The sequence below is a fragment of the Taudactylus pleione genome, unplaced genomic scaffold (assembly GCF_031769625.1).
Source record: "Taudactylus pleione unplaced genomic scaffold, aTauple2 ptg000006l, whole genome shotgun sequence".
Lineage (NCBI taxonomy): Eukaryota > Metazoa > Chordata > Amphibia > Anura > Myobatrachidae > Taudactylus > Taudactylus pleione.
In genome coordinates, this window is record NW_028284409.1 from 1,333,932 (window position 1) to 1,358,672 (window position 24,741).

At 41.8% G+C, this 24,741-nt stretch overlaps 1 protein-coding gene across 1 annotated transcript in view; it reads right to left on the bottom strand.

Annotated features, from left to right (window-relative positions):
- Positions 1-24,741, bottom strand: part of LAMA2 (laminin subunit alpha 2) — a 901,593-nt gene that overhangs the window by 643,349 nt on the left and 233,503 nt on the right. Inside the window, exon 4 of the mRNA XM_088452064.1 lies at positions 9,637-9,879. Coding sequence (XP_088308190.1) covers positions 9,637-9,879 — 243 coding nt within the window. The remainder of the gene's footprint in view (positions 1-9,636; positions 9,880-24,741) is intronic.

Consider the following 24,741-nt stretch of genomic DNA (forward strand, 5'->3'; position numbering starts at 1 on the left):
GTGGGTGTATTGCGCACATGTTGGCATTGATTTTATTCACCTGATGTCTCTGGTGTTGACAATTCCATAGCGAGTGTGCTCTTGTGGTTCCAATGGGGTTGGTTTAGGCATCTTGCTCCCTCAGCTGTGCTGATCAGTGATATTTGCCCATCGCATTGTTGGCAGTTTATTTGCCAAAATGGAGGGGCTAGCTCAATGATCATTAGCACCAAATACCCTTTGGTCTATGGAGCCACTTGGAATCAGTAGGAGGCTTATCTTTTCCATTAGTGAGAAAATATTAAGGCTTTCTATTACACATATTGTCTTTTATTTGGGGCCTCTAATCTTTCGGAAAGCCTCGGGCTGCTGTGTGTCTAAAAATAGCTGGCGTGTTGTTTTTCTTGTGCTTGCTCGGTCATCAGAATTTTTGGGATTCAGAGGTCCTTTGAAGGCTGGGCCTGGTTAGCCCTGTTTTTTGATGATTGCAGATGACCAGTTACTGTTAGTCTATTGTTGTGCCTTATGTCTGCATTGGTTTGTGACTCTTTGTTCAAAGTCTTGTTGTACAGGCTGGCTTTTGCAATGGTCTTTAAAGAAGCTTTTCGCATTAGTGAGATGGTTGCCAGGGCTAAGCATGCCTTACCCCCCTCTTTTTGAAAATCCATGTTTTAGTTGCCCACTTGGTCTTATGAAGGATATAGTGCACTAAGGGCCTGATTCAGAGGTGCTTGCTGTTTGCGAGCGCTCGCTCTGAGGGCCTGATTCAGAGGCGCTCGCTGTTTGCGAGAGCTCACTCTGAATCAGGGCGTTCTTTTTTTCCGGCCTCCAGGTCACTTGAACAGCTGTGGGTGACCAACCACAGCTTGTGCGAGCGGCCTGGTGATGGTCGCAATTATCACGACTATTGCGCTTGCGGCGAGACCCTGCAGTAGGGTCTCAGCTCCCGCAAGCCCGAGTGGACTTCCTGCTCTAATAGAGCAGGAAGCCCACTACTGACATCACGAGTGATGTCAGTAGGGCCACCCACAAATGGCAGGCGTTCCTAAGGGAACACCTGCATTTGTGCAACCACCCCCCTCCCCACCTACAAAACGGGGTGAGCTGTCAATCAACATCGACAGCCGCCCCGTCTTGTAGTGAGCCCCGGAGCTGCTGTCGCTCGCTGAGGCTCACGCATGCACACGCCGAAGGCGGCGCATGCGCAGTGGGGGAAATCAAACTGCTTGCGAGCGCTGTGTGCTCACGAGCGGGTCTGAATCAGGCCCTAAGTCGGTTTTGGTTGGATTTTCAGTGGCCAAGATCAGATGCTTGGTCGGTGAAAGTCCAATGCATATAAGTGTTATGTATGTATAAACGCTATCTATGTATAAAGTTTCTGTTCATTTATTGTTTTAGTTTGTTGTTGCTGATTTAATTTTGATTAGCTATATTTCTCTAATTATTAAATTTAACTTGGGCCGTTCACTGCTCATCACCATGGAGGTAGATTTGCTTATTGCACTCTGTGCACGATTTTTCAGGTTTTTACTTCAGGCCAAGTCACCCCACTCCCACCCTTTTCCCCCTTCCATGCCTCCTTTTTTTACTTTCTCTTTGCTTTTTGTTAAGCTGTGTACACACTTAGCGATGTGTACCCAGATGATACATTGGCCCTACAGGCCAACATATCCTACCGTGGGTGTACATTGAGCGATGTAATGAATGATGTAATAATCTAATTTCATCCTTCATTACCTGCAACAGTGCCACATGTGATATCATTCGGTTGGCCGTGCAGTGCAGGCGACCGCGGGAGCACGCAGATAGTCCGTACACACTTGCCAATCTGGACAATATGTTGTTCCGATTCAGCTGTAAATTACATATTTGGCCGATATCATCCTACTGTGTACCCAACTTTAGTCTTTTTTCAACTTGTTACTCTCACCTCATCCTTTCTACCATCAATGCGGTATGCAGTTGGGAAGCCAGTGGACCTATTCCCGACAGCCAGCTTCCAGACTGTCATATCCCAGCAAGGGTCTAAAGACAGGTGTCGATATGCCAACACCTGTCATTAGACATACGCTGGGAGCCCAACGCCTGGCATCCTGACTGAAGGGACGCCGGGCGCCGAGTGTGGATAGCCACGGGGGGGAGGGTTAGGCACCCCCCCGGGAGGTTAGGTTTAGGCTAGGGGAAGAGGGGTTAGCATTAGGCACCCCTGGGGGGGACATAGGGTTAGGCACCCTCCCCGGGGGACTTAGGTTTAGGCTAGGGGAAGGGGGGTTAGGTTTAGACACTTAGGTTAGAGGGTAGAAATAGGTTAGTATATACTTACCTTTGACAATCGGGATTTTCTCCTCTGCCGGGATTCCAACCGTCGGTCATGGGTCCGGCGGTAAATCATACCGATTCCCTCAATGCAATACCTTTGACATCTACTTCAAAGGCAATATCGACACCTACAGTATGATCAAGACTGTGAGGGTGGTCATGCTTTGGTGGGAAAGAACGGTTGTTCAAAAGGTGGCTATTACATTGCAATTATATAGGTGTGTTACCCTTTCAGTAAATTAATTAGGCTGATTTTACCCTACTGGGATCAGTGTCACTGGCTTCTGACAAGGCCTTTCAGTTGCAGTATTGTCTGGAGAGTGGAAAATAGACAGTATCACTTGCTTTAGTGACGGTCAATTGGCCCTGCAAGTTATTGTTGTCATCTTGTTGGCCTAACAAGCTGCTTCTTTGTCACCATATACTGTATAGATTTTAGTTTAATTTCAAATATAAGGTCCACCAGTTTTAAATTCCATATGTTTGTATGTGTCTTTATTTTTTAGATAAGTTTTTATGGATTGTTTAAATGAACTGCATTATTTTATACTCCATTGGTATGGTACAGACCCACCTGGCAGATTTAGTGTTTTCTTACAATCACTTACAGTACAGTATAACGTTTATCAAAGGTAAATCTTATTTCAATGTATGTCTTTTAGGTTTTGAAAATATGGTGTACATTATTATTGATTTTCTTTTTACAGTCCCTAATTGCAGGAGGCGACTTTTCATTATCTTTGTTTAAAGTTAAGCATACCTAGAATTGTGGAATGGAACAAGAGATGTCAGGAGATCCTCGTGTTTTGGTTAGAAATTATTGTGACATTTTGCTTTTGGCAAAACTGTTGGAGATGATGTGTGTGCAGATGTTATTGATTTTTGATGGGCAAACATTTGTTTAAATTAACCATTTAGTCTATTATTTTTACACATAACTGTCTGCACAGATCATACAGATCAGTGCAGCGATTTCAGCCTGCCCACAATAACAGAGCTGCTTCAGGGAAGAATATGAACTAAGAAGTAGACAGGGAGAGATTTATATGGAATCCAAAAAACACGTGAGACTCTGATTTGGCTGGGGTAACCAAAGTATGCCTTGGTTCAACTCGGTACCCCAAGCTAGGATTTTTTTGTTTTCAGCAAGTTTAGGACATGATAATAGAGTTAAGGAAAAATTAACAGAAGGAAAGAAACAAACCAAAAAAATAGTAAATTGTTATCTAATGCTGTCCACCTCTACTCCTTTCACATTGGCATAATGTAATGTTACTGTAGCTTCATATTTTAGCCTTAGTTAGGAGTAAAGATGTTACCCCTCTTTCCACCCACACAAAAATGACAGAATAAATAACTCATTACAACAGTATAAAAATCTGCCATGTGTACAATAAAATCCCAGGTCAATATACTGTTATACAACAAACATTTTTCCTTTGTTTGTGAAATGTACAATTTGGGAAAGGAAGGAGTGTTAGGGTATATGAGCTGTTTCTTATTGTTATATGCTCTCAAGTCATTATTTACATTCCATTTGTTTTATAATTTTATTCTAAATTGTTTATTTAGAAGAATGAAATAGAAACCTCAGTTTATTCTATAGAATATCACCTAAGCCCACATATATCCAGGAAATAAGCATTCTATACTTTGCTTCTCCAGGCACAAACATTACAATAGAAGCATGACTGCTTCAGTAAATTAATGGAAACAACATTAGCTTGTTTCTAGGGTATTGTTAATGAGTACAGATCTGATTCAAATGCCATGTTTTAAATTTGTGGTGAAATGTCATGGGCTGCGCTTTTACAGTCTTCCAAACTCTTTCATTCCCCAAAGAATTTTGGGAAATGTCAGCCTAATGAACTGTTTAGCAAATATTGTTGTGTCATTGACAAGTATACCCTTCAGCTCAGTTCTTAATAGGACCTCTGTTCCACATTATCCCATTACTTGTCTGTGTACCCTTCCTATTACAATTGCATGTTGGAAAGACAAATTATAATAGTTTACAAATGTATTTGTATACACTGTTAAAAATTATTCCATCCATTATTCTTGGCTAAAATTTAATGGGGATATGTTTTAAGGACGTTTTTAACTAATGCGGTACAATTAACAGTGGTCTCACAATTTACAACCACCCCATCTACTGCTCTGTTTTGGCTAGTTCAGATAGATCCATGCAGTGTCTCTGCCCTCTTTCCTCTTATATCACATATCTTTTTTCTTCTCACCATCCCTCCATATGTGAACTATTCCATCTCCTCCTGCTTTACTCCATTTATCTCATCCCCATTGCGTTTGAACTACTGATCTGTGTACAACTACCTGTTACAATTAGTCATCACTGACTTCCTCCTCAAATACTACAGTTAAGTTTTCATCCTCTGCGTTCCACCAAGATGTGTCTTATTAAAGGGACCAGTGATCTATTCATGGATCAGTTAAACGGTCACTACTCATCTTCATTGACATTACTGCTACTTTTCATACAATTGGACAGTTTTCACTTATTTGGCTTTCTTCTCTCCAGGGTCACCAACAACCTCTCTACACTCCTTCAGTATCTCCACTTTTTGGCACATTCTCACCTTAAGGTCTTTCAAGCTTCTGTTCTCAGCAATGTACGTTTCTACCATAAAACTCCTCTTGCCCTGGGAAAAATATTTTACTTTGACTTTTACTGCAAACTTTTACTGCAAATCTACCTCTTCTCTTGTGCCATCTTTCCATCGCATTTATATTTTGTGTTCAAATGCCTTTTTGCCATCTCCACTTGGATTTCCCCTCATTTAAGTAACCAATCTAGTCTTCCTCATTGCCAATAATATTAATGTCTATAATATTAAACAAATATTAAATCCCTCAGCCTGTGACTCTGGCATAACTAAAAATGGAAACCTGCAGATGTAACAGTCAGATAGTTACCAAGCTGTATTATTTGTACTGGATGAACATAGCTGCTGCTGAAATTGTGCAATTCCAGTACTGAGATCCACACACTCTTCTAAGATATTGAAATCATGAGAAGATAAAAACAAATGAATCATTACATTATGAGACATAGCTGTGCCTATAAACCCATAATATATTCATTGTCATGAACTAAATGCTTCAAATCCGTTAAGTCTACAGTACATAATCTTGTAGCCTTTCTTTCTACTTAGAAAGTTGACAAATCAAAATGCATGTGACTGTGTGGAACATTAGTACATTATAACTAGATTCTAATATCCAGGATAACTTTACCAGTGATTTACACTCACATGACTGGGTTGGAAATAAATACAAAACCTGTCAGGCAATCCATAAATAATGTCAGTAGAAATAGTTCCACTCTTTTTATTGTTTAAATCATGTTTTCTGTACTCCTGACACACTGACACTGTCACTGAACCATAATTACCTATGTGTTAACAGATTGGGTTTCTCATCTGGTATTGAAGGATTATTGCTCTGGTACCATGCCAACATGTCACCACTGTGTCGCAGAGACTGAGCTGGAATTCACAGCACAGGAATTATTATGTAATATTGTTTTCTACTTCATTCCTTCTACATCATTTTACAGCTGTTATATTAGGTTGGATAATTTAATTCTTAGGTTATTTCTGTTTTTTTATGGTATAAATTAAGCTGAAATATTTATTGTGACATTAGGTCATTTCATTAATATATGTCCTTTCTAGGTAACATAGGAGCCAACTTTTAAAAATGTATATAATATGACAAAATTGCCATGAATAGACATGGTTAGCAGCAGCACAAATATTGGCAGGGGTGATACAACCACAACACCTGCAGAGCAAGCTGAAGATATTTTATATTACAGTGTAGTGATACAATATGAATAAGATTATTGAAAAATAGTAAAATAATATTTTTATAAATTTATATGCAGTATTCCAACAATAATAAAAATGCATGGGCAGCACAGACAGTGTAATGGTTAGCATTGCTGCCTCACAGCATTGAGGTCATGGGTTCGATTTCCTCCATGGCCCTACCAGTGTGGAGCTTGTATACTCTCCCCGTGCTTGTCTGAGGTTTCCTCCCACACTTCAAACATATACTGGTAGGTTAATTGGCTCCCAACAAAAAATAACCCTAGTGTGTATGTGTGCGTACATGTGATAAGCTCTACTGGGTCAGAGACTGATGTGAATGGGCAAATATTATAAAGCACTGTGGCTTATGTGTGAGCTATCTAATTAACTGGTAATAAATAAATGTATTCCCGCATGGAAAAAGTAAATTGACCTAAATTTACTTTAGATATACAAAAATAAATTTCAGAAAATGTATACAAATTGCAGCCACCATGATTAAATTGATAGCAAATCATCTTCTCAGTGGTGCCTGTTTTTATTATAAAGTTGATAAAGGTGCAATAGACATTACTTTTCATTTTCAATGCACTTTTCTGCTCTGTCCCTACAGTAAGGGTGAAACTGAAAACTGTACTGCTAATGTTTGAAGGCAGCATGTTTTAAAAAATAAATGACTCCTGCTATGAGCTACAAAATTTGAAAGATTACACTCGCTCCCAACGTTTGAAATAAGCATATGCTTATGTCAGCATTTAACTTGTTATACTTAGCTTATGTGCAAGGAAGCACGGCAGGATCACACTTCCTCAGATCCATCTATTACTGTTAGTTATTGAGGGTTGAACTCCATGGGAGAGATTAAATTCTCTACAATGGCGGTAAAGTGCATCCTGGAAAGGTTGGGCGAATGCACATACGTCGCCTATTTTCCCCCACTACCCCGATAGCTGTGCAAGAAAATGAGTAATGTTTGGCTACCATAATATATGGTGATGTGCATAGTGGGACATTGGTGCACACCCGTAAGAATTAGATAACAGGTATATACGAGTTTGCACCTTTACCAGAGTAGTTCTTGTTTGTAGCTACAGTATTTGTGAAAGTTTTGCTTATAAAATACAGTATTCTGAAGCGGAAGGAATGTAGCAGTGTTAATTGATTGATTAATTGAGGACAACTACAGTATCGCTATTTAAAAACAAGCCATGTAAGCAGTCTTTCAGAAAACTAATATAAAATATACCATATAACATAACAAAGAGGCAGTATAAAAAATAGAAATGCATAATATTTTATAAACTGTACTGTAAATGCTAAAGCCAAGATGAACATTTGTTCTTAATTGAAAACTTTGACAAATTGCAATTTCTTAAGGTGCGTATCCACTTTGCGATTAAACAGGCCGACTGAATGATAACGACGAATTTGCAGGCCAAATTCAGATTTTTCCCTCCATAAATTGGGTCTCAGAAAGAGGCAAAACGTCATCTTTCATGGACAACCATCATCATTCCTGGACAAAAGTCCATGGAAGATGATGTTTGTCCATGAAAGATGACGTTTTGCCTCTTTCTGAGACCTGATTTTTGGAGGGAAAAATCTGAACTCGGCGTGCAAATTCGAACCTATCCGAGCCTGCACATCCGTAATTGTTATTGTTCAATCATTTATTAATTGCTCGCAAATCGGCCATGTAAATGTCGAAAACGACCAGCGATGTGCACGCCCACTGGTCGTTTTGACATCTATCATCGCCCGAACATGCTGGTCAACCTGACGACGCCGTCAGGTTGCCCATGTTCGGGGATGATTGATGAGTCTACACTGAACGGCTGTGAAACGACTGCACAATTACAATGTCGTCATCGTGCACTCGTTTCTTTGTCTATTAGTGGATATGCACCTTTACTCTGCAAATTTCCATATTATGTAAGGTGTGTTAAAGACTCATGACAGCTAATAATAAGAGGAAATTAACACTTACATGTTATGTGCTGGATTGTAGCAGGACACTTTTTCGCCCTGGGCTAGCAATTACCCACATCTGACTCACATGACGTCTTGGAGCACTAGGAACAGGAAGATGGCAGCCAGGCGCATACTAAGGATACGCTCTGCAGCTTTCCATGCAGACGGGTTCAATAACTAATAGAAAACTCTGACTTTAATCTGCATGTTCTTTATTATTTTAATACCTTGTTAAAATGTGCCCATCCCACTTGATGCTACAATTAAATTTATCATTTTATGTTGCCAACTATTATTCATTTATTCCTTTTTATCTTTTATTTCAGCAGGATCTTACTTTAAAAAAAAGAACAATACTAGAGATATTATGCATATGTTTTGGAGATTCCCAGGTTTGGAGATGCCCAGGCACTCAAATTCTATAGCAGGAAGTGCTCTGGCTGGCAGGTAAAGGCCTGAATATCATTGTAACTGGGGAAAGGTAGCCTTACTGCACATTTCCCTGACTGATTTCTAAATGTTCACAATATTTATTGGGCCACTTGTTATTGCTGCAACTCTCACCATGGCTAAGGGCTGGAAGTTTCTGCTATTCCTACCGTCACTAAGATTATAGCTATTATTAAGTGGTTCCCATGGTAGTATTATGTCACTAAAGCTGGAGCTTCATCCGTGCCTAGGACCAACCACATTTCGAGGCTTTTTACAGTAGATCCAATGAACAATCCCCAATTCCCATGTTTGTTTGTTTTCCCCTCCCTCTACCTCTTTATTTCTGCATCTTTATTGTTCCAATAATCTTGTTCAATAAAAAATAATTTTTGATTAAACACACTGATGATTAAATAAATAACAAAAATGGATGGGGCAATAATCAGGGGCAAGAACTTTAGGGAGCCAATTGCAGACCCACTATTCTTGAATGTTTTTTTTTGCTAGGAAGAAAGATGGTCTTTTCATAAATAGATACAATAATATTGAATGGAGCTCTAGTATATTCTCAAATGTTCACATTGTTAATACATCTCACCCAAATCCTCTCATTCATTTTGCTATGCCTTCCACTACTTATCCTTAGCTCCAATATTACATGATTTCTGTGCCAGGTCTGTGAAGTGCTGCATACACTTTGCAGTAGTAATAAATGAAAATATACATGAATGCACACAAGTCATTAATTATACTATGTAAATAATTTTACCAAAAGGCTATTAAACTGTCACAAAGCACTGTTGCCGTAGATGGCATTGCTGCATATTGTAATACATTTTATTTTTTAACGTTAAACTTGTGGGTGATTCTTCCAGTCACCTTTGCTGCTCTGTCTGTCTGCTTTGTGCAAAAACATTACTCTGTTGAAATGTAAATGTGTTTCCCAATTCACCCCCCTTCACTGCTATGTTACAGGCAATCAGATAGCATTGTCAGCCTGCAGTGTGCTGCTGTCAGGGAAATAAAACCTGTCAGTTAGAGCACGGTTAAGACAGCTTTTGGCGCTGTCAAGTCTTTGCTATTGCTTCATTGCACAATTTACCTCTCCATTTTCAAGTGGGTGAATCCTTGAATAATAAGATGTGCAGATGACTTCATCATCCTGTGTATATGAGGGTGTACCAATTCGTGGGATAATATTATACCGGGTCAGACACTCGCTGTCGGTGAGAGCATAGTACTGCCATGGCTTATAAGAAATACCATCGATAGATTTCTCTAAAATCCAGTTTCCAGGCCGTGGGGTGTTGGCAGCTTTTACGATAACATAAGCAATCTGGAAAACCTGCAGAAAGAAAAATAAATTTTTTTTTATGTTCAAACAACATTTGTATATTGAAATATCTATATGAGTTTTACAGTAGCTTTCCAAATTATATAACAATGAATAACTAATGTGTGATATCTACAAGTGGGAATATCAGTCTCACAAAGAAAAAAACATACAACTGGTGTTGATCCAACACTGAGAATACTCGCACTCTGGGCCTGATTCAGAGCCGGATGCTATTTGCGCTCGCTCGTTCAGAAAAAGGGGCCGACTATTTAAATTGAGCGCTCGCTCTTTGTGGTCTGTTGACACCTTTATGTCTGAGCGAGTGAATGAAACATGCGCACGCTATTTTGTAAAGACGCCCCCTGGCCGCTCGCATCATACGTCATCTCCGCTATTTATTAGATTAATCGAGTACATCGAAAGGCGTCTGATCTGCTCGCAGTGCTTGTGGTTGGATTTTCCTACCGCAATCATGCGAACAGTTCAGGCTAAGAAACAACTAAGTGACGTGGTCGATGACGCTGCTTCGTTAATTATGCACACCCTTAAAACGCCTGTTTTGACCGTTTGGCACGCCTGCGTTCGGATCTCCACTCCCCATTTTCAAGCACCTTCCCCTGTTACCACCCACAAACGCCTCATCCTGTCACTCAAATTAGCAGGCACTCGCAATTTTGCGAACACACGTTTTCCGACTGCACTGACTGGTTGGCGCATGCGCATTACGACCCATACGCATGCGCAGATGTGCGAACATCGCTCGGAGCGAACGAGCGGCCGCTTATGAGCGGCTCTGAATCAGGCCCTCTATCTCAATAAGACAACTTTTGAAAAGATTATGATGCACATCATTTATGCTGTATCATATGTGTGCATGTGTGTGTGTATTGGTTCTAAATATTTGTTGTGTTTTGGTTTTGGCAAAACCACCCTCAATTGTTTTGGTTTTGGGTTTTTAAAAAATATACAGTATATATATTAATTTCTAGTAATTTCCACTCAAATTTGTTTGACCATCTCACATTTTTTCCAATATTGACCAAAGGCTCCAGTGAGCTGCTTGACAAACTAAGTGACAGCAGCACCACAAACAAATGGCAGTTTAAAAGAATATATAACATCTATGAAACATAGTAGCACAGGAGTGGCAGGCAGGATGGCAATTTAATAAACTATATGACTGTATAGAATATTTTCATTAGACAAGAACTAATAGCCTAAAAGTAAAAGCCTAGTTGAAAATGTAATAATACAGTATATTACCCACACACTTTTCCAAACAGCAAATCACAGTCCTCAGGCCAATACCAGTGATTGCTGATGGAGTAAAGTCTATTAGAAAACTAGATCACCATCAAACTTACATCAAACAGCAAATCACAGGCCTAAGGCCAGTAAGTTGATTTGACCCAGAGTAACAGCCTAGTAGAAAAGATAATAAATTAATAACAAACTTCTCTAACCATAAAATCACAGGCCTCAGGCCAATACAGGAGATTCAAGTCAGAATAACAGCCAAGTAGAAAAATTAAATCAATAACATAAAAATGGAAGAAAATTTTATTTAAAAAAAAAACACAGCATGGATAACCCCTTTCCCCCTGTACCAAATAAGTAACCAGCCTTGAACCTATGAGCTTGGGCTGGCATTAGAAAAAAAGTGTGAGGTTCCCACTATTTTCCAATAACCAACCCAGGGCTGAATCAGTCTAAAGCAGAGGGACACATATTGTGGGGTCCCCCTGCCATTACATTGACCAGTCCCAAACTGGTCAGCCCAGGGCTGGAATCTCTTGGAAATTTGGGCCCCCTCAAAAAATGTGGTCCCCCTTTCAAGGGACAACCAGACCAGGACTATTCCCTGCACCCCTGGACAGTGGGTGCAGGGTTAATGGTAATATTAGAATTAATAACATTGTTCTTTACAGGCAGCCTACAAGTCCTAGCAAGCCTGTCCCAACATGGAGGCAATTGTGGAACAACAAGTGCCAGCAAGCCCAGACATTAAGGGCCCTCTGGCACCTGTTGACCTGTAAAGAAAATCTAAAAGAAAGACAAGACACACACACTGGCCTAAATTTACTAAGGTTAGATGGTTAGATGTCATTGAAGAAAAGCTAAACAATGGACAAGTACTGCACAGATTACTATGATCTGTGCAGGCTTCATTATGTTTAAAATTATTGAAATAGTGAAAAAAAAATATGTGGTCCTCCCACCAAATCAATACCCAGCCCTGGACCTCCGACCCTGGTCTGGTATTGGAAAGTAAGAGTTAAATATGGCATTGGGTCCCCCCTATATTCCAATAACTAGTATCAGGCTGAACTAGCTGGGGTGTAACATTATAGCAGGGAGACACACATGATGTGTTCCCTTTGTCATAAGATTAACCAGCCAAACTGGTCAGTCCAGGGCTGGAATCTCTTAGAAAGCTTAGTCCCCCAAAAATGGGGTCTTTCCTCCCTAGGGACAACCTTGGCCCAGGGCAATTCTCCACATCCCTGGTGCATGCAGTTCCCCTATCTTCCTATAACCAGCTGAAACAGCTGGGGGATAATGCCATATCAGGAAGACTAAACTGGTCAGCCAAGGGTTGGATTTCCTCGAAAAGTGGGTAACCCTCCCAAAAAATAATGTCCCTTCTCTCAAGGATGAACCAGCCATGGGTTGAGAGCCTGTGGCTAATCCTGCACCCCTGCAGTGGGGTTTTTGGTAATGAAAGATTAATATTGTTCTTGGCAGGTGACTCTCAAGTCCTAGCAAGTTCTTTCCTGCAATAGTTTAAATTGAAGTAATACTTAAGAAATGTAAATACAAAGATGGCCTTGATTTTTTAACTGCTATCAGCTGGAGGCAGGCCTGGCGACAGAGGGGGACTAAGGGAACACCTGTACCAGGCTCCGAGGTCCAGGGGGCCCCAAGGACTGGACAGGGCTGTGGACAGCGGTCTCTGTTCTATCCGGCGGGCCACGGCCACCGAGAACCATAGCAGCCACCCAGCCCCAGCTCTGAGTCCCCTGTAGCCTGGCCCGGGCAGTGCTGGGCTCTTCCTGGTGGCTCAGTTGTGGCCTGGGCCGGGCCTGTCCTTTATGTGAGCAATGCAGCGGCATGACATCATAGGTCTCGGCGCTGCACGTCGGGCAGGCTCAGGCTGCGGTGTTGAGGGGTTACGAGTGGAAGGGAATTTAGACATTACCATGGAGGGGATGGAAGTGGATAGATCCCTGGATGATAGAGGAATTGGGGCAGGGGAAGATAATGGGTGCTGGAAGAATGTGAAGGGGGCATAGGAAGCTGATAGGGGCTGGGGGCAGCGGAAGGTGGTGGGTGTTGAGGACAGAGAAAAATGAAGGGGCATAGGAAGGTGATGGGGGCTGGGGCAGAAGGTCACATGGGCTGGGAGCAGAGGAAGGTGGCATCAGTTGGGGGCAGAGGTAGGTGATGGGGGCTGGGGACGGTGGAAGGTGATGGGGTCTGGAGATAGAGGAAGATGAAGGGGCAGAGGAAGGTGCTGGGGGAAGAAGTTAACATGGGCTGGGGAAGAGAAAGGTGAAGGGGCATAGGAAGATTATGGGGGTAGAGGAAGGTGATAGGGGCTGGGGCAGAGAAATGTGATTGGGCTAGGGACAGAGGAAGGTGAAGGGGCAGAGGAAAGGTGATGGGGGATTCTGGGCTGAGGATGGTGATTAGAGGCTGAAATTGAGGAAGGTGATGAGTACTGTGGATGGCTGTCTGCAGACACCATCCCTCCTACCCCTGAGGAATCCACAGCACTGTCATCAAGAAGACCTTGGAAGAGACAGCAGACAAGAACTACAGCCTGCATCATTAGTGACAGAGAGACAGTGTGGTAAGTCATAGTGTATTTTTACTTTATCTAATCTAATGCACGCCCAGCAAGGCAGGCGATTATAGCATGCCCACTATGTATTGGCATGCGAGCAGCTTAGCTATTCCGTCCGAAGCTGAATCAAGCCCCGAGTATGGCCTCCAATGTGAACAATTAAAACTCTGTGGGGTATATTTACTAAAGTGAGAGTTTTGAGAAATGGAGATGTTGTCCATAGCAACCAATCAGATTATAGCTATTATCTTCTAGAAGGTGCTAGTTAAATGTTAAGTAGAATCTTATTGGTTGCTATGGGCAACATTTCAACTTCTCAAAACTCTCACATTAGTAAATATACCCCTGTGCAAGGGCGGATTGGGCATTACATTTTGCGGGGAAAATCCTGGTGGGCCGATTGGTTGCGGGGCCACTTGTTATTTGAGGCCCTGCCCCCTGATTCGCGTCATCCAGCTGGCTCCTGTGTGTTTTACACAAGCAGTCCGGCTGCCTATCAGTACTTCTTGGCCGCACGCACCTAAGCCTCTCTCGCGAGAAGAGAGGCCAGTGGCCTATGAAAGCCCCACAAAGTGTACAGTCGGCGTCATCAAGGAGGAGTGAGGTGAAGTGGCGCGGGACCGCGGGGGACAGCGTGGCCGCGGTGAGGGTAAGTTGCGGCGGGGATGGGGGGCCGGTCAGAGCAGTCTGTCAGCCTGATCACATCCTCTCCACTCTCCCCTCCCCAGGCTGTGAAGTGTCATGTTTAAGTTTCATTTCACAGCCTGGGGAGGGGCACAGAGTGGAGAGGAGTTTGGCTGCAGTCTAAGGGGTGATGATCTGTCTGTGGGGAGGGGGGTCTGATATACTAGGAGTGGGGGTGATGATGATCTGTCTGTGGGGGAGGGGGGTCTGCTATACTAAGGGCTGGGGAGATGATGATCTGTCTGGGGATGGGGGTCTGCTACCTTAGGGGTGGGGGAGATGATCTGTCTGGGGGAGGGGGGGTCTGCTATACTAAGGGTGAGGGAAATTATGATCTGTCTGTGGGGATGGGGGGGTTGATCTGTCTGTGGGGAGGGGGGTATTCTGTGCTAAGGAGAGATGATCTGTGTGTGAGAAAAAAGGGCTATTCTGTGCTAGGGCAGCAGGACACCACAGAGGAGATGCAGGATGATGGTGCTTGGGAGACGCAGGAGGATGGCACTGTGGGTGGATGGTGCCGGAGATAATTGGGGGTGGCACTGGAGAGGTGCAGGGAGATAGCGCTGAAGAAACACACGAGAGGGGATAGGTTGGAGACACACCAAGGTGGTGGTGCTGGAGACACACAGAAAATCAGCGTTCCTACCATCCTATATTAGAAGAAAACACTGGGGCACAGTAATCTTCAGTAAGATAACAATTCTAATGAAACCATATTCTGATGCAAATGGTACCAAAGGAGCAAATATATTTTATTAATATAAAATTGTTTGATGTGGCAAACCCACATTTATTATCTGGTTGAACCTGTGTTGCATGATAATTACATTGGTTTTATTGGGACACATAGAGGTGGCTTCCAGACCATGGGATCTCGTGCATGAATAGCAAATACTGGCTCAAGACACTGCCTGTCCAGGGAGGATCAATTACTTCAGAGATTCCCCGTTGCAGAGAAATCATATAGGTAAGAAAATACTCATTCACATGCTCACTGTGCTTATTCACTGGAGAGAGGGACTGTGGGCATATTCTTGGAGCAGTAGGCATACCCCCAGTATGACTATGACTGAAACAGGGGAAGTGGCTTGCGGGTATGGTGTTTTGCATTAGGCCACACCCCTTTCCAAAAGGCCACGCGCGCCTTCGGCGTGCACAACGTGGGCCACTTTCACAGTTTTTTCCAGGGCCACTTTCAATTCCCAATCCGCCCCTGCCCCTGTGTGTTCAACCACTTCAGCGACACACCCATAAGACATCCATCTCAGTGCGTCCACTTAGCCACCTCCCTGTATAGAGGCGGCTCCCACCCTCTTAGATGAGGAAAGCTGCCGCTGCGGCAGAGATTGAGAGAAAAAAAAAACACTCAGCAGCTACTTGCCAGGTAACAGCCCGGCCTGGCAGTAGCAGGGGGAGGTGTCTCCTCCCCTTGAGACTGCTTGTTGAGAAGCCACTGCCAGTCACAGTGTAGCCAGTGCAGACATGGACTGCACTGACTACACTGAAGTGGCAGATTTTACTGTCCCTGTCATCTCCCAGTCACCACCAAGGAATGCCCAATACATTTCCAAGACATTTCTGAGACCGCGCATCTCATTCACAAATGCAGCTCTGTGTGCACGGACCCTGGACCCATGCATAGTGCAACGTATACACATGTGCAGTAGCAAAAAAATGCCCAACTGCGTCTGACAACAGCATAGCATGTGACTCAGGCCCTATGTCTCTATCATCATTTTAATCAGTATAAAAATTTGCACACCTCCATTTCACATAAAATTGTATTTATAATACATTCACACAATCTAGAGTATTTTCCATCTACTGATATTTACACAATGGTTCAGGACATTAGTCAATATTTCAATTTTATGAAAATGCAATTATTGGCTTCTCTATAGGAACATAATGTATCTGTATCCTGAATATCAAACTAATTAGCATTCTACACAGACATGCAACTTCGAAGATTATATCTTCAGGTGTCTCCCACTCTCTTTATCAGATTTCTTTCATCCTGTCACTCTGTTCTAAAACATACATGAATAATAAAATGCATGCACATCAGTGCCTAAAATAATCTGTCGCACTAGAGAAGACAAATTAAATTCTTACACATATTCACACTCCTTTAGATTTTGGATTTCCAGCTTTCCCTCTTTCAAGATTCAGCTAATCATGCCAATAAGCATTGATAGATGAATGGAAGAAATAGTATATATCATCAATAAACAGAATAATAGTAATATTACTGTGGAATAAATTATATTAAGTGAAGTAACTTTTGCAATAACATCTATGACTGATCTACATGTTTTATGATGCTCTTGTGATGTGCTCAAGTCTACAATATAAAAGATAAAACATAAGGGGCGATTCAATTGTTTAGCCGGCGGCAATTTTTTATAAGTCGCGCGACGGACCAATTCAATTGTTGCTCCGTCTGAACATGGTAGCTGCCGGCACCAGCATTTCTGCTCGAAGCGAGCAAAAGTGTGCAAGAAACCCACAGTTAGGGCACCCTAACCAAGACTTTAGATGGGTTTATCCATTTTACACAGCTAAACCCAGTCTAATAGTGCATGAAGAGGATGATAATTAATGATCATCCAGAACAATTGAATTGCAAAACTGGGTGCTCATTAATTATCGCCATCCAAGCAACCATTGAATCGCCCCATAGAGTCTGTTGCAGAACTTTACATACACCCATTGGTTTATGTTGTGTGTTTTTGCACTGTTCATTCTCTGGAACCAAGTGAATGTACAGTAAGAACTTGCGATGGATAGATTTATGTATTTAGGGGCCTATTCATCATCACATACTTTTGTGAAAAATAAGTGTCAGGGCTATTCATCAAGTTCGCAACTTGATTATGTTACTGAACGCCACTTTCAGGTTGAGTTCAGCCCCCGATTACCTTCACAGGCTGCTGTTTTTACAAAGCAGCCTGTGAAGATATACATGGCAGCCAACCAGCACAAGGATCTATTCAGATCCCTCCTTGCTGTGTCTGCACTGCCGAGCATCGAAGCTGAGCTAGGGGGCACTGCAGACACGTGGCCCAGCTCACCGAAAGAAGACAAGTGAGCCGGGCTAAAGAGATGCAGCTGCATGAAGGAAGCAGGTAAAACCCCGGGTAGGGGAGGTCGCAAACCTGTGTGGGGGTGTGTGTCCGGAATGGATTGTACACCCGAGGGGGGAAGGGGGTGTCTGGATTGTACACCCGCGCTGGTGGGTGTGGGGGGCAGTGAAGTCCGCAGCCTGTCTTCAAGCTGCACATGCGCAGCTTGAAGACAGACAGGGAAAAGTTTCTCACTTACGAAAAACTGCTTCGTAGAAACAGCAGTTTTTCAGAAGTGATAGTTTAGGGCAGGAGGCATGATGAATGCCTCTTAAACTGTGTTTGAACTCGCAGCGAGTTTAAACCATAATTATCACATGTGATAATTACAGTATGTTTTGATGAATAGGCCCCATAGTCACATCTCCACTTACGTATTGAAGGGGCATAACATGGCTGCAAATTGGTATTCTCAAAAAGAAAAGTTCAGACAGGATGTCACTATGGAATTGCATGTTATGAAGCACAAATATACCTATTCCCAGGTGTATCTTTTGCAGGTGTAGGCTAGTGCAAGTTCCCATTGAGGATACTGATAATGATGACTACATGCATATATTTCCACGCATGCAGTACAGAAGCAATTGTGGCCAATTTGTGTGTAACTCTGCATCAAGCCCAAAATATGTTTTTTTTTAAGCTGGGAAAATAATGCCAATGCTTTTTTTTCAGTGGGAGCAGGGCTATGATGAAGCAATCGTGACATCACGCTCACCAGTCTGCCCATTTTCCCATGGCACGCCCCCCCCCCGCTGAGCCAGAGATGGCAGCCAGGAGGTCGGCAAATATGATCTTAGCTCAGATTATGTGAACATGCAAACACTTCTGGGCGCACATACTTTTTATTTATGTAAAACAATTTATCTATTAGGCTTATTGCGGCAGATTTTCTTTGCTTTGTTCCTAAATGAAGCATGCAGAAAACACACTGTAGAAATCCTTTGTGTGCCCTTCTTTTAGGGTTCCCTGAGGATCAGATTGGAGAAACACTCATTAAAGCATCACTAGGAACAAACAACTACTTGACATTATTTAATTTGTTTGCAGCATAACCATTTGTGTCCAGAGAGTTTTGTTAATTAATCTGTGTTTTATATGCATTTATCCAATTAAATATAACAATATTTTAAATTCAGATTTGTTAGCAGTCAAAGTCATTTTTAAATGTCTGTCAGCTAAATTAACTCTATAAAATATTGTAATGGGATAACTTGCCTACTTTTGAAAAATTACTTCAGGAATACTGCCAAAGTAGATGCTGCCAAAGGGTCATATCTATCTCCATTTGTGGGTATATCTAGGGGTAAATTTACTAAAGTGAGAGTTTTTAGAAGTGAGTTTTAAAACAGATGTTGCTCATAGCAACCAATCAGATTCTACTTAACATTTAACTAGCACCTTCTAGAAGATAATAACTTGAATCTGATTGGTTGCCATGGGCAACATCTCTTCTAAAACTCACTTCTAAAAAGTCTCACTTTAGTAAATTTACCCCCAGTGTCATCCAGGGTAGTGTCAAGCACCACCAGGAGGAACCTTTAGTACTGTGCGGTTAGGCCTGTATTTAATAATCAAGATTGTACAGTTTTCTGATGCATGCCAGCATAGAGGACAGAATAGTTTCATATACTTTATCCCTCTTATATCTTTTCCTAAGACACCTGTTGTTTTGTACACTCACAGATCACCTGCCGAACCCTGATACCTGTCTCCAACTTACTGTTCCTTCCCAACTTCCTGCTCCTGTCTACACAGCAGCCTAAACATAAGATTATGCTGAGTAGGTATTTCTGAGTTTGTGTTGAAGTTAGAGATGTGTGCTCTGCTAACCCCCATGTTATGGTTTTGGATCTGAATTCATCTTCGTGTTTTGGTTTTGAATCTGGATTTTTCCACAAAAAAAAAGTAATGTAAGTTTTGCAATCCAAAACCCGACATTCGGATTTAAAATCCAAATTCCAAACCACTGGAAGATCAGAACCATGACTGAGATTTATTCGGATCTCCTCAGGAGATTACATTCGCGACTTGGATCTGTCCAGATTAATGAAATTTGGATAGATTCATATTCCTGGAGAACAGACCCGCGCATGAAGCCAAACACTGTTACACCCTACTTCCAGACACAAAAGAGAGCATAGAGAAGAAAGAGGTTCCTGAATGTGAGACAACCTCATTGGTACTATAATACAGGAAAATTATGTATAAGTAATAAAATTCCAACCTCAGTAATAAAATGTCAGCCATCAGTACTTGTTTAAATAAAAATATGACACAAATTTGCTGATTGGGTACACTATTACTGGGAGCTAGGATATTTGAGTTCCTAATAGTAAAATCACAAACAATTATACTTATCTATATCATCTACAAAGTATAGAGATATTGCTATTCTGTCCTTATACAGACATCCCTAAATCTCAAATAATAGAAACATAAGTTTCTACATGTACCACTCAACTCCGCGGACTACATTTCTCCCCGTGATAGAAAAATGACAAAGTAGCCAACACTGCTAATTTATAAAAGGCTAAAATGTCTCACGTTTCTGCCTCCATAACGGAAGTCATGTCATGTTAGCTATCTGTCAGTTTTCAAAAACATTTTGGTCTCCATGAAAATGGCCACCTCTGCAGGTTTCAATATATAAAAGTATGACATAATTTATAAAAAGTGTCATCATTCTAAAGATGGTGGGTCAACGATATCTCTGACTGGCTAAGCTTCAGGGAGACTGTCAGACTCTCTATGTGGTATGAGAAATGAACAACCAGGAGAGCTGGCAACTATGTAAATGAAGCAAATTATTTATGAGACTGAACTGCAAAATAAATAACGCAGCTAACTTGTGGAACTATTGCAGAACGTGAGATTTTTTAGAATAAAATTGTAACATCCACAAAGCAGCACACAACTATTGTACATAGGATTGCTAATGGTTAGTTATTGTGTATTATTCAGCATGCAGACATAATAGTTCACTAATAGCCTGAAGTCATAAATACGCACATTTTATTTGTTTCATCATCTTGATCAAGGCACAAGAAATAATGCCCAAGTGTAATCCAGTGTATCTCAATTCTTAGATAGTTTTTGGGCCTACTTCAAAGACATATATCAAAACAAAGCATGCTAAAGACTTCTCTTTGACATGGTAAGTATCATCTCAGCTCCTGCCTTTTATTCAAGGAGCTTTTGAAGTGACACAAAGTTATTTACATTTAATTCAGTTGGGAAACACGTTACCTTGCTTCTACATGCCTCTTTCAACAGCCATACTAAAAGAAATTCTGAATAATCTAGTGAAATATTCCTTCTGGTAATGTTTATGGAAAAGGAAATGAAAAACAGGTTTCAGTTTTCAATGTTCTTTCCTAGATTTTATAACGTGCACTGACCAAATGTGGTTCCAAAAACGTGATCATGTTACTTGTGGGATTTATTTTCATGCTGTCTGGATAACAGTTTGTGCAACATAAACAGTACAGCCAAATAAACAGATATGTTACTTAAAGGAACACTAAACCAGAAATACAAGTTGACTTTGTATCAAACAGGTTCTAGTAATATATACAGTAAGTAATATACACCTAATATACTGGGTCAGCACAGTGGCATTGTGGCTAGCTTTAGTACCTCACAACCCTGGGGACATAAATTACACTCCACATTATTTAGCGTCTGCTCACATTTCAAAAACATACTAGTAGGATAATTGTCTTCTGACAAAGTTAACCATTCATTTGTGTGTGTATTTGTACATGTGGTAGGCAGTTTTACTTTTGGACCTGTCATTCACTGGGTCATTGGCAATCATGCCTTGTTTCGCAAGTGTTTTTTTTTTTCCTCTGTCTTCCCCTACTATGCCATTTGGTCCCCATCTGTCTCTCTCTTATATCTCTGCTCCTCCTGTTCCCCTGTCTCGCTATATCTCTCATCTCTGCCCCCTTCCCTCGCTCTCTCATCTCCGTTCCCCCTCCCTGTCTGGTTCTCTCTTCTCTGCCCACCATAACCCGATTTCTCTTTCATCTGTATCCCATTATTAATCTCTTTCTCTCTTCTATGTCTCTCTTCCCCCATTTGTTTCTCTTTGTGTCCCAATTCTCTTCCACCTATCTCACTCTCATCTCTGCCCCCATCTCTCTGTGCCTCCTGTCCTCTGTCTGAATACCACTTTCATCTCTGTCCCTTCTCCCCACCTGGCTGTCTCATCTCTGCCTCCCCCCTGTCTATCTTTTAGTCATCTCATCCCCACCCCTATCTTTAATTTTTGTCCTCCCCTTCCTTCATCTGTCTCACAACTGCCTCCCCTCCATCTGTCGGTCTGTGTCTCTCTCATCTGTGTCTCTCTCCATCCCCTGTCTCTCTTTTTCTCAGCTCCCCATCTCACCCTCTAATCTCTGTTCCCTCTTGGAGCAAAAGGAGCTCCTGGCTCTGACAGGAGGGAACAGACCTTACATCCAGTTAGTGCTGTGGGTGAGCTGTGTTTTGTTCTAAAATGACTCACATGAGTTTGTAGTCTTGGTTTGGCTGCAGTGTAAGTCATTGTTTAAAATAACAGCTTCCCTCATTTTAGATAAGGCAACTTTTAACATAATAGCAGTTGCTATTCGTAAAAAAAAGTATTTGAGGCACAGTTAAAATTACTGCAAAATGTATAAAAAGGTTAAATTAGTGCTAAGTGTTACATCTAATAATATAGTGATTGAGGCATTTTAATGGATTGTATTGTTGTGGTATTGTTGAGGGGTTTTTAGACAAAAGAGATTAAAATTGATTCAGAAGGACACATGAAGCAAGTGTAGAGATTTACAGCATGGTAGGGTCAGAAGTGGGTACTTACCTGTAGGCGTCGGGATTCTGACTATCGGGATGCTGCTGTTGGTATTATGACCGCCGGGATCTCGTACCCAACCCATTGTTACATAGCCCCTGTAATTAAATCCTGTGGAAACTGTAGTTTTATACATATGCCCTTATGAGAGGAGGGAAATGATAAGCTCTTTTTGAGATATTCATCTTTAAATAGCGTTAGGATGTTGATATTTAAGTAGCTGATAGTTACTTACAGGAGATAGTACAGTGAAAATATCTGGGGTAGAGAGTTACAATTGGTTGTGATCAGTATGAAGCTGATACTGGAGGCAGAATAAACCAAGAGATATGTTGTAGTTGAGAAAAACAATAGATTGCTTGGTGAGGCCAACAGCTAAATATGAGTGCAGACCACAGGTAAAGAAGACCATAATATGTATTACTGTGAGTAATTCATGGAATCAGTGTTTATATTTGACTGAACAAGTGTCCCAGGGAAATATGTGAATGTACAGTATCACATTCTTTATACTATACATTTGTAGACATTGTAGTAATTTACCTTCTTTCATTATTTTATTTTTTTTAGATTGTAAGATCTTGTGAACAGGGCTTTCTCTACCTTTTAATTTACTATCTGCACTTAATTTATCTAATTTCATATATGTGAGATATAAATAATAGAAATTGAAAGGAAAAAAAAAAGGTCAGCATGCAAAACTAAGAAATTCTGATGGAACTGATCATAAGTATATAACCTAATTTTATAAGAGAGCATTTTCATCGATATACATGTGGTTAAGAATAGCTACATCTGAACTAGAATTAAATCTGATTTTTTGTTTTATATTACCATTAGTATGTTTGACCCTTCATTCACCTTGTTGCTAGCTATTGTGACCACCATATAGCCTCATCATCTCTGTGTTTCTCCAGCCCCATCCCTCAATATTATGTACAGCTTCAAGCTACCCCCTGTGTCTCTACAGCCTCATGCTAATCCCTGTGTCTCTCAAGCCTCATACCACTCCCTGTGTCTCTCCAGCCTCAGGAGACCCTTTGTCTCTCCAGCCTCATGCATCATCTATGTCTCTTATGTCTTTTGCCCCCCCCCCAGTGTTTCTGCAGCCTCGCAGGGCGGAATGGGGCTGCAGCTGGGGATGGGAAATGGAGGTGTCACTGTTGGGGGGGGCATCAGGGGAATGTGGGGAGTTGCACTAGAGGAGTCACAAGCTTCTACCCTCACTCTCAACCATATTCCCCTTCTCTATTTCAACCCTGTCCACCTCCTCCCTCCTATCTCTGTTATCCATCCCCTTCCTCATCTCTCTCATTTCTAACCCCCTTTACATATGCAATGAGTGGGGGGTATCTGTGGGTGTCACAAGGTGAGGGGGTTGTAGGTGAATAGGGTGATTTCCCTTGGGTACTGGGTTTGGGGACATGGGTGCTGTGAGTGGTGGTGGCAGGGCCGTAACTAGGGTAGTGCGACCAGTGCCATGGCACAGGGCACCACAGGGCAGGGGGTGCTGTTTGGGCCTGTCAATTTTCCTGTTTATTATAATTCTCACTTGTAGCTTCCTCTTCTTTAATCCCCATCATCTCCTGGCCAAATGATTCCCAGCAGTACCACCCCTTAGCCCCCTAATGGTAATTGAACCCTTTGATACAGCCCCCAAAATTCAGTCTTGTTGGGCATAGCTCACACTTTCATCCTCCAGTGCCTAAAGTACACCAATTACACCCTTCCCCCTGTTGCATAGCCCCACTCCCAGACCTTATTGCATAGATCAGTGGAGCATGGTGCAGGGGGAACTGATCATTAGTCCCCTCTGCAGCATACTAGTGATCAGACGGGAACTGGTTCTTCTCCTCACACTTTTATTATATGGTGCACGCGCACCAGAGTGCCATTTTCGCGGCCTTCTGTGGTGTGATTTTGGGAATGATGTTGGCAGTCACAGACCGAAACATCACTCCTGGAGGGCTGGAGCAGGAGTTAGAGTGTGCCAAATGGATTTTCTCCATAACAGATGGGTGACGCAGTGGGACAACATGGTTGCAGGATATGTGACCATGTCAGATAAAGGCCAGCTGGCTGCAGTTTCATCCCATGCGATCGTACCAGGTAAATGGTAAAAAAGTAATGAGAATGCCATTACCCTGCATGCAAAATTATTTAATACCATGGTAGTGGTATTTTACATTTAGACAAAAGGACCTGTTCAGTGAGAACTTTAAATATGACACCTAAATTCCTAATTTATAGAAGCTGTGAAGCATTGAAATGAATGACAGCTGAGTGTTAGGACACCATTTACCACTGTGAAAAATAATAGTTCAAAGTACAAAGATTATTTCAATTGATTTAGACTAAACCATTTATCTAGTAAAAGTTAG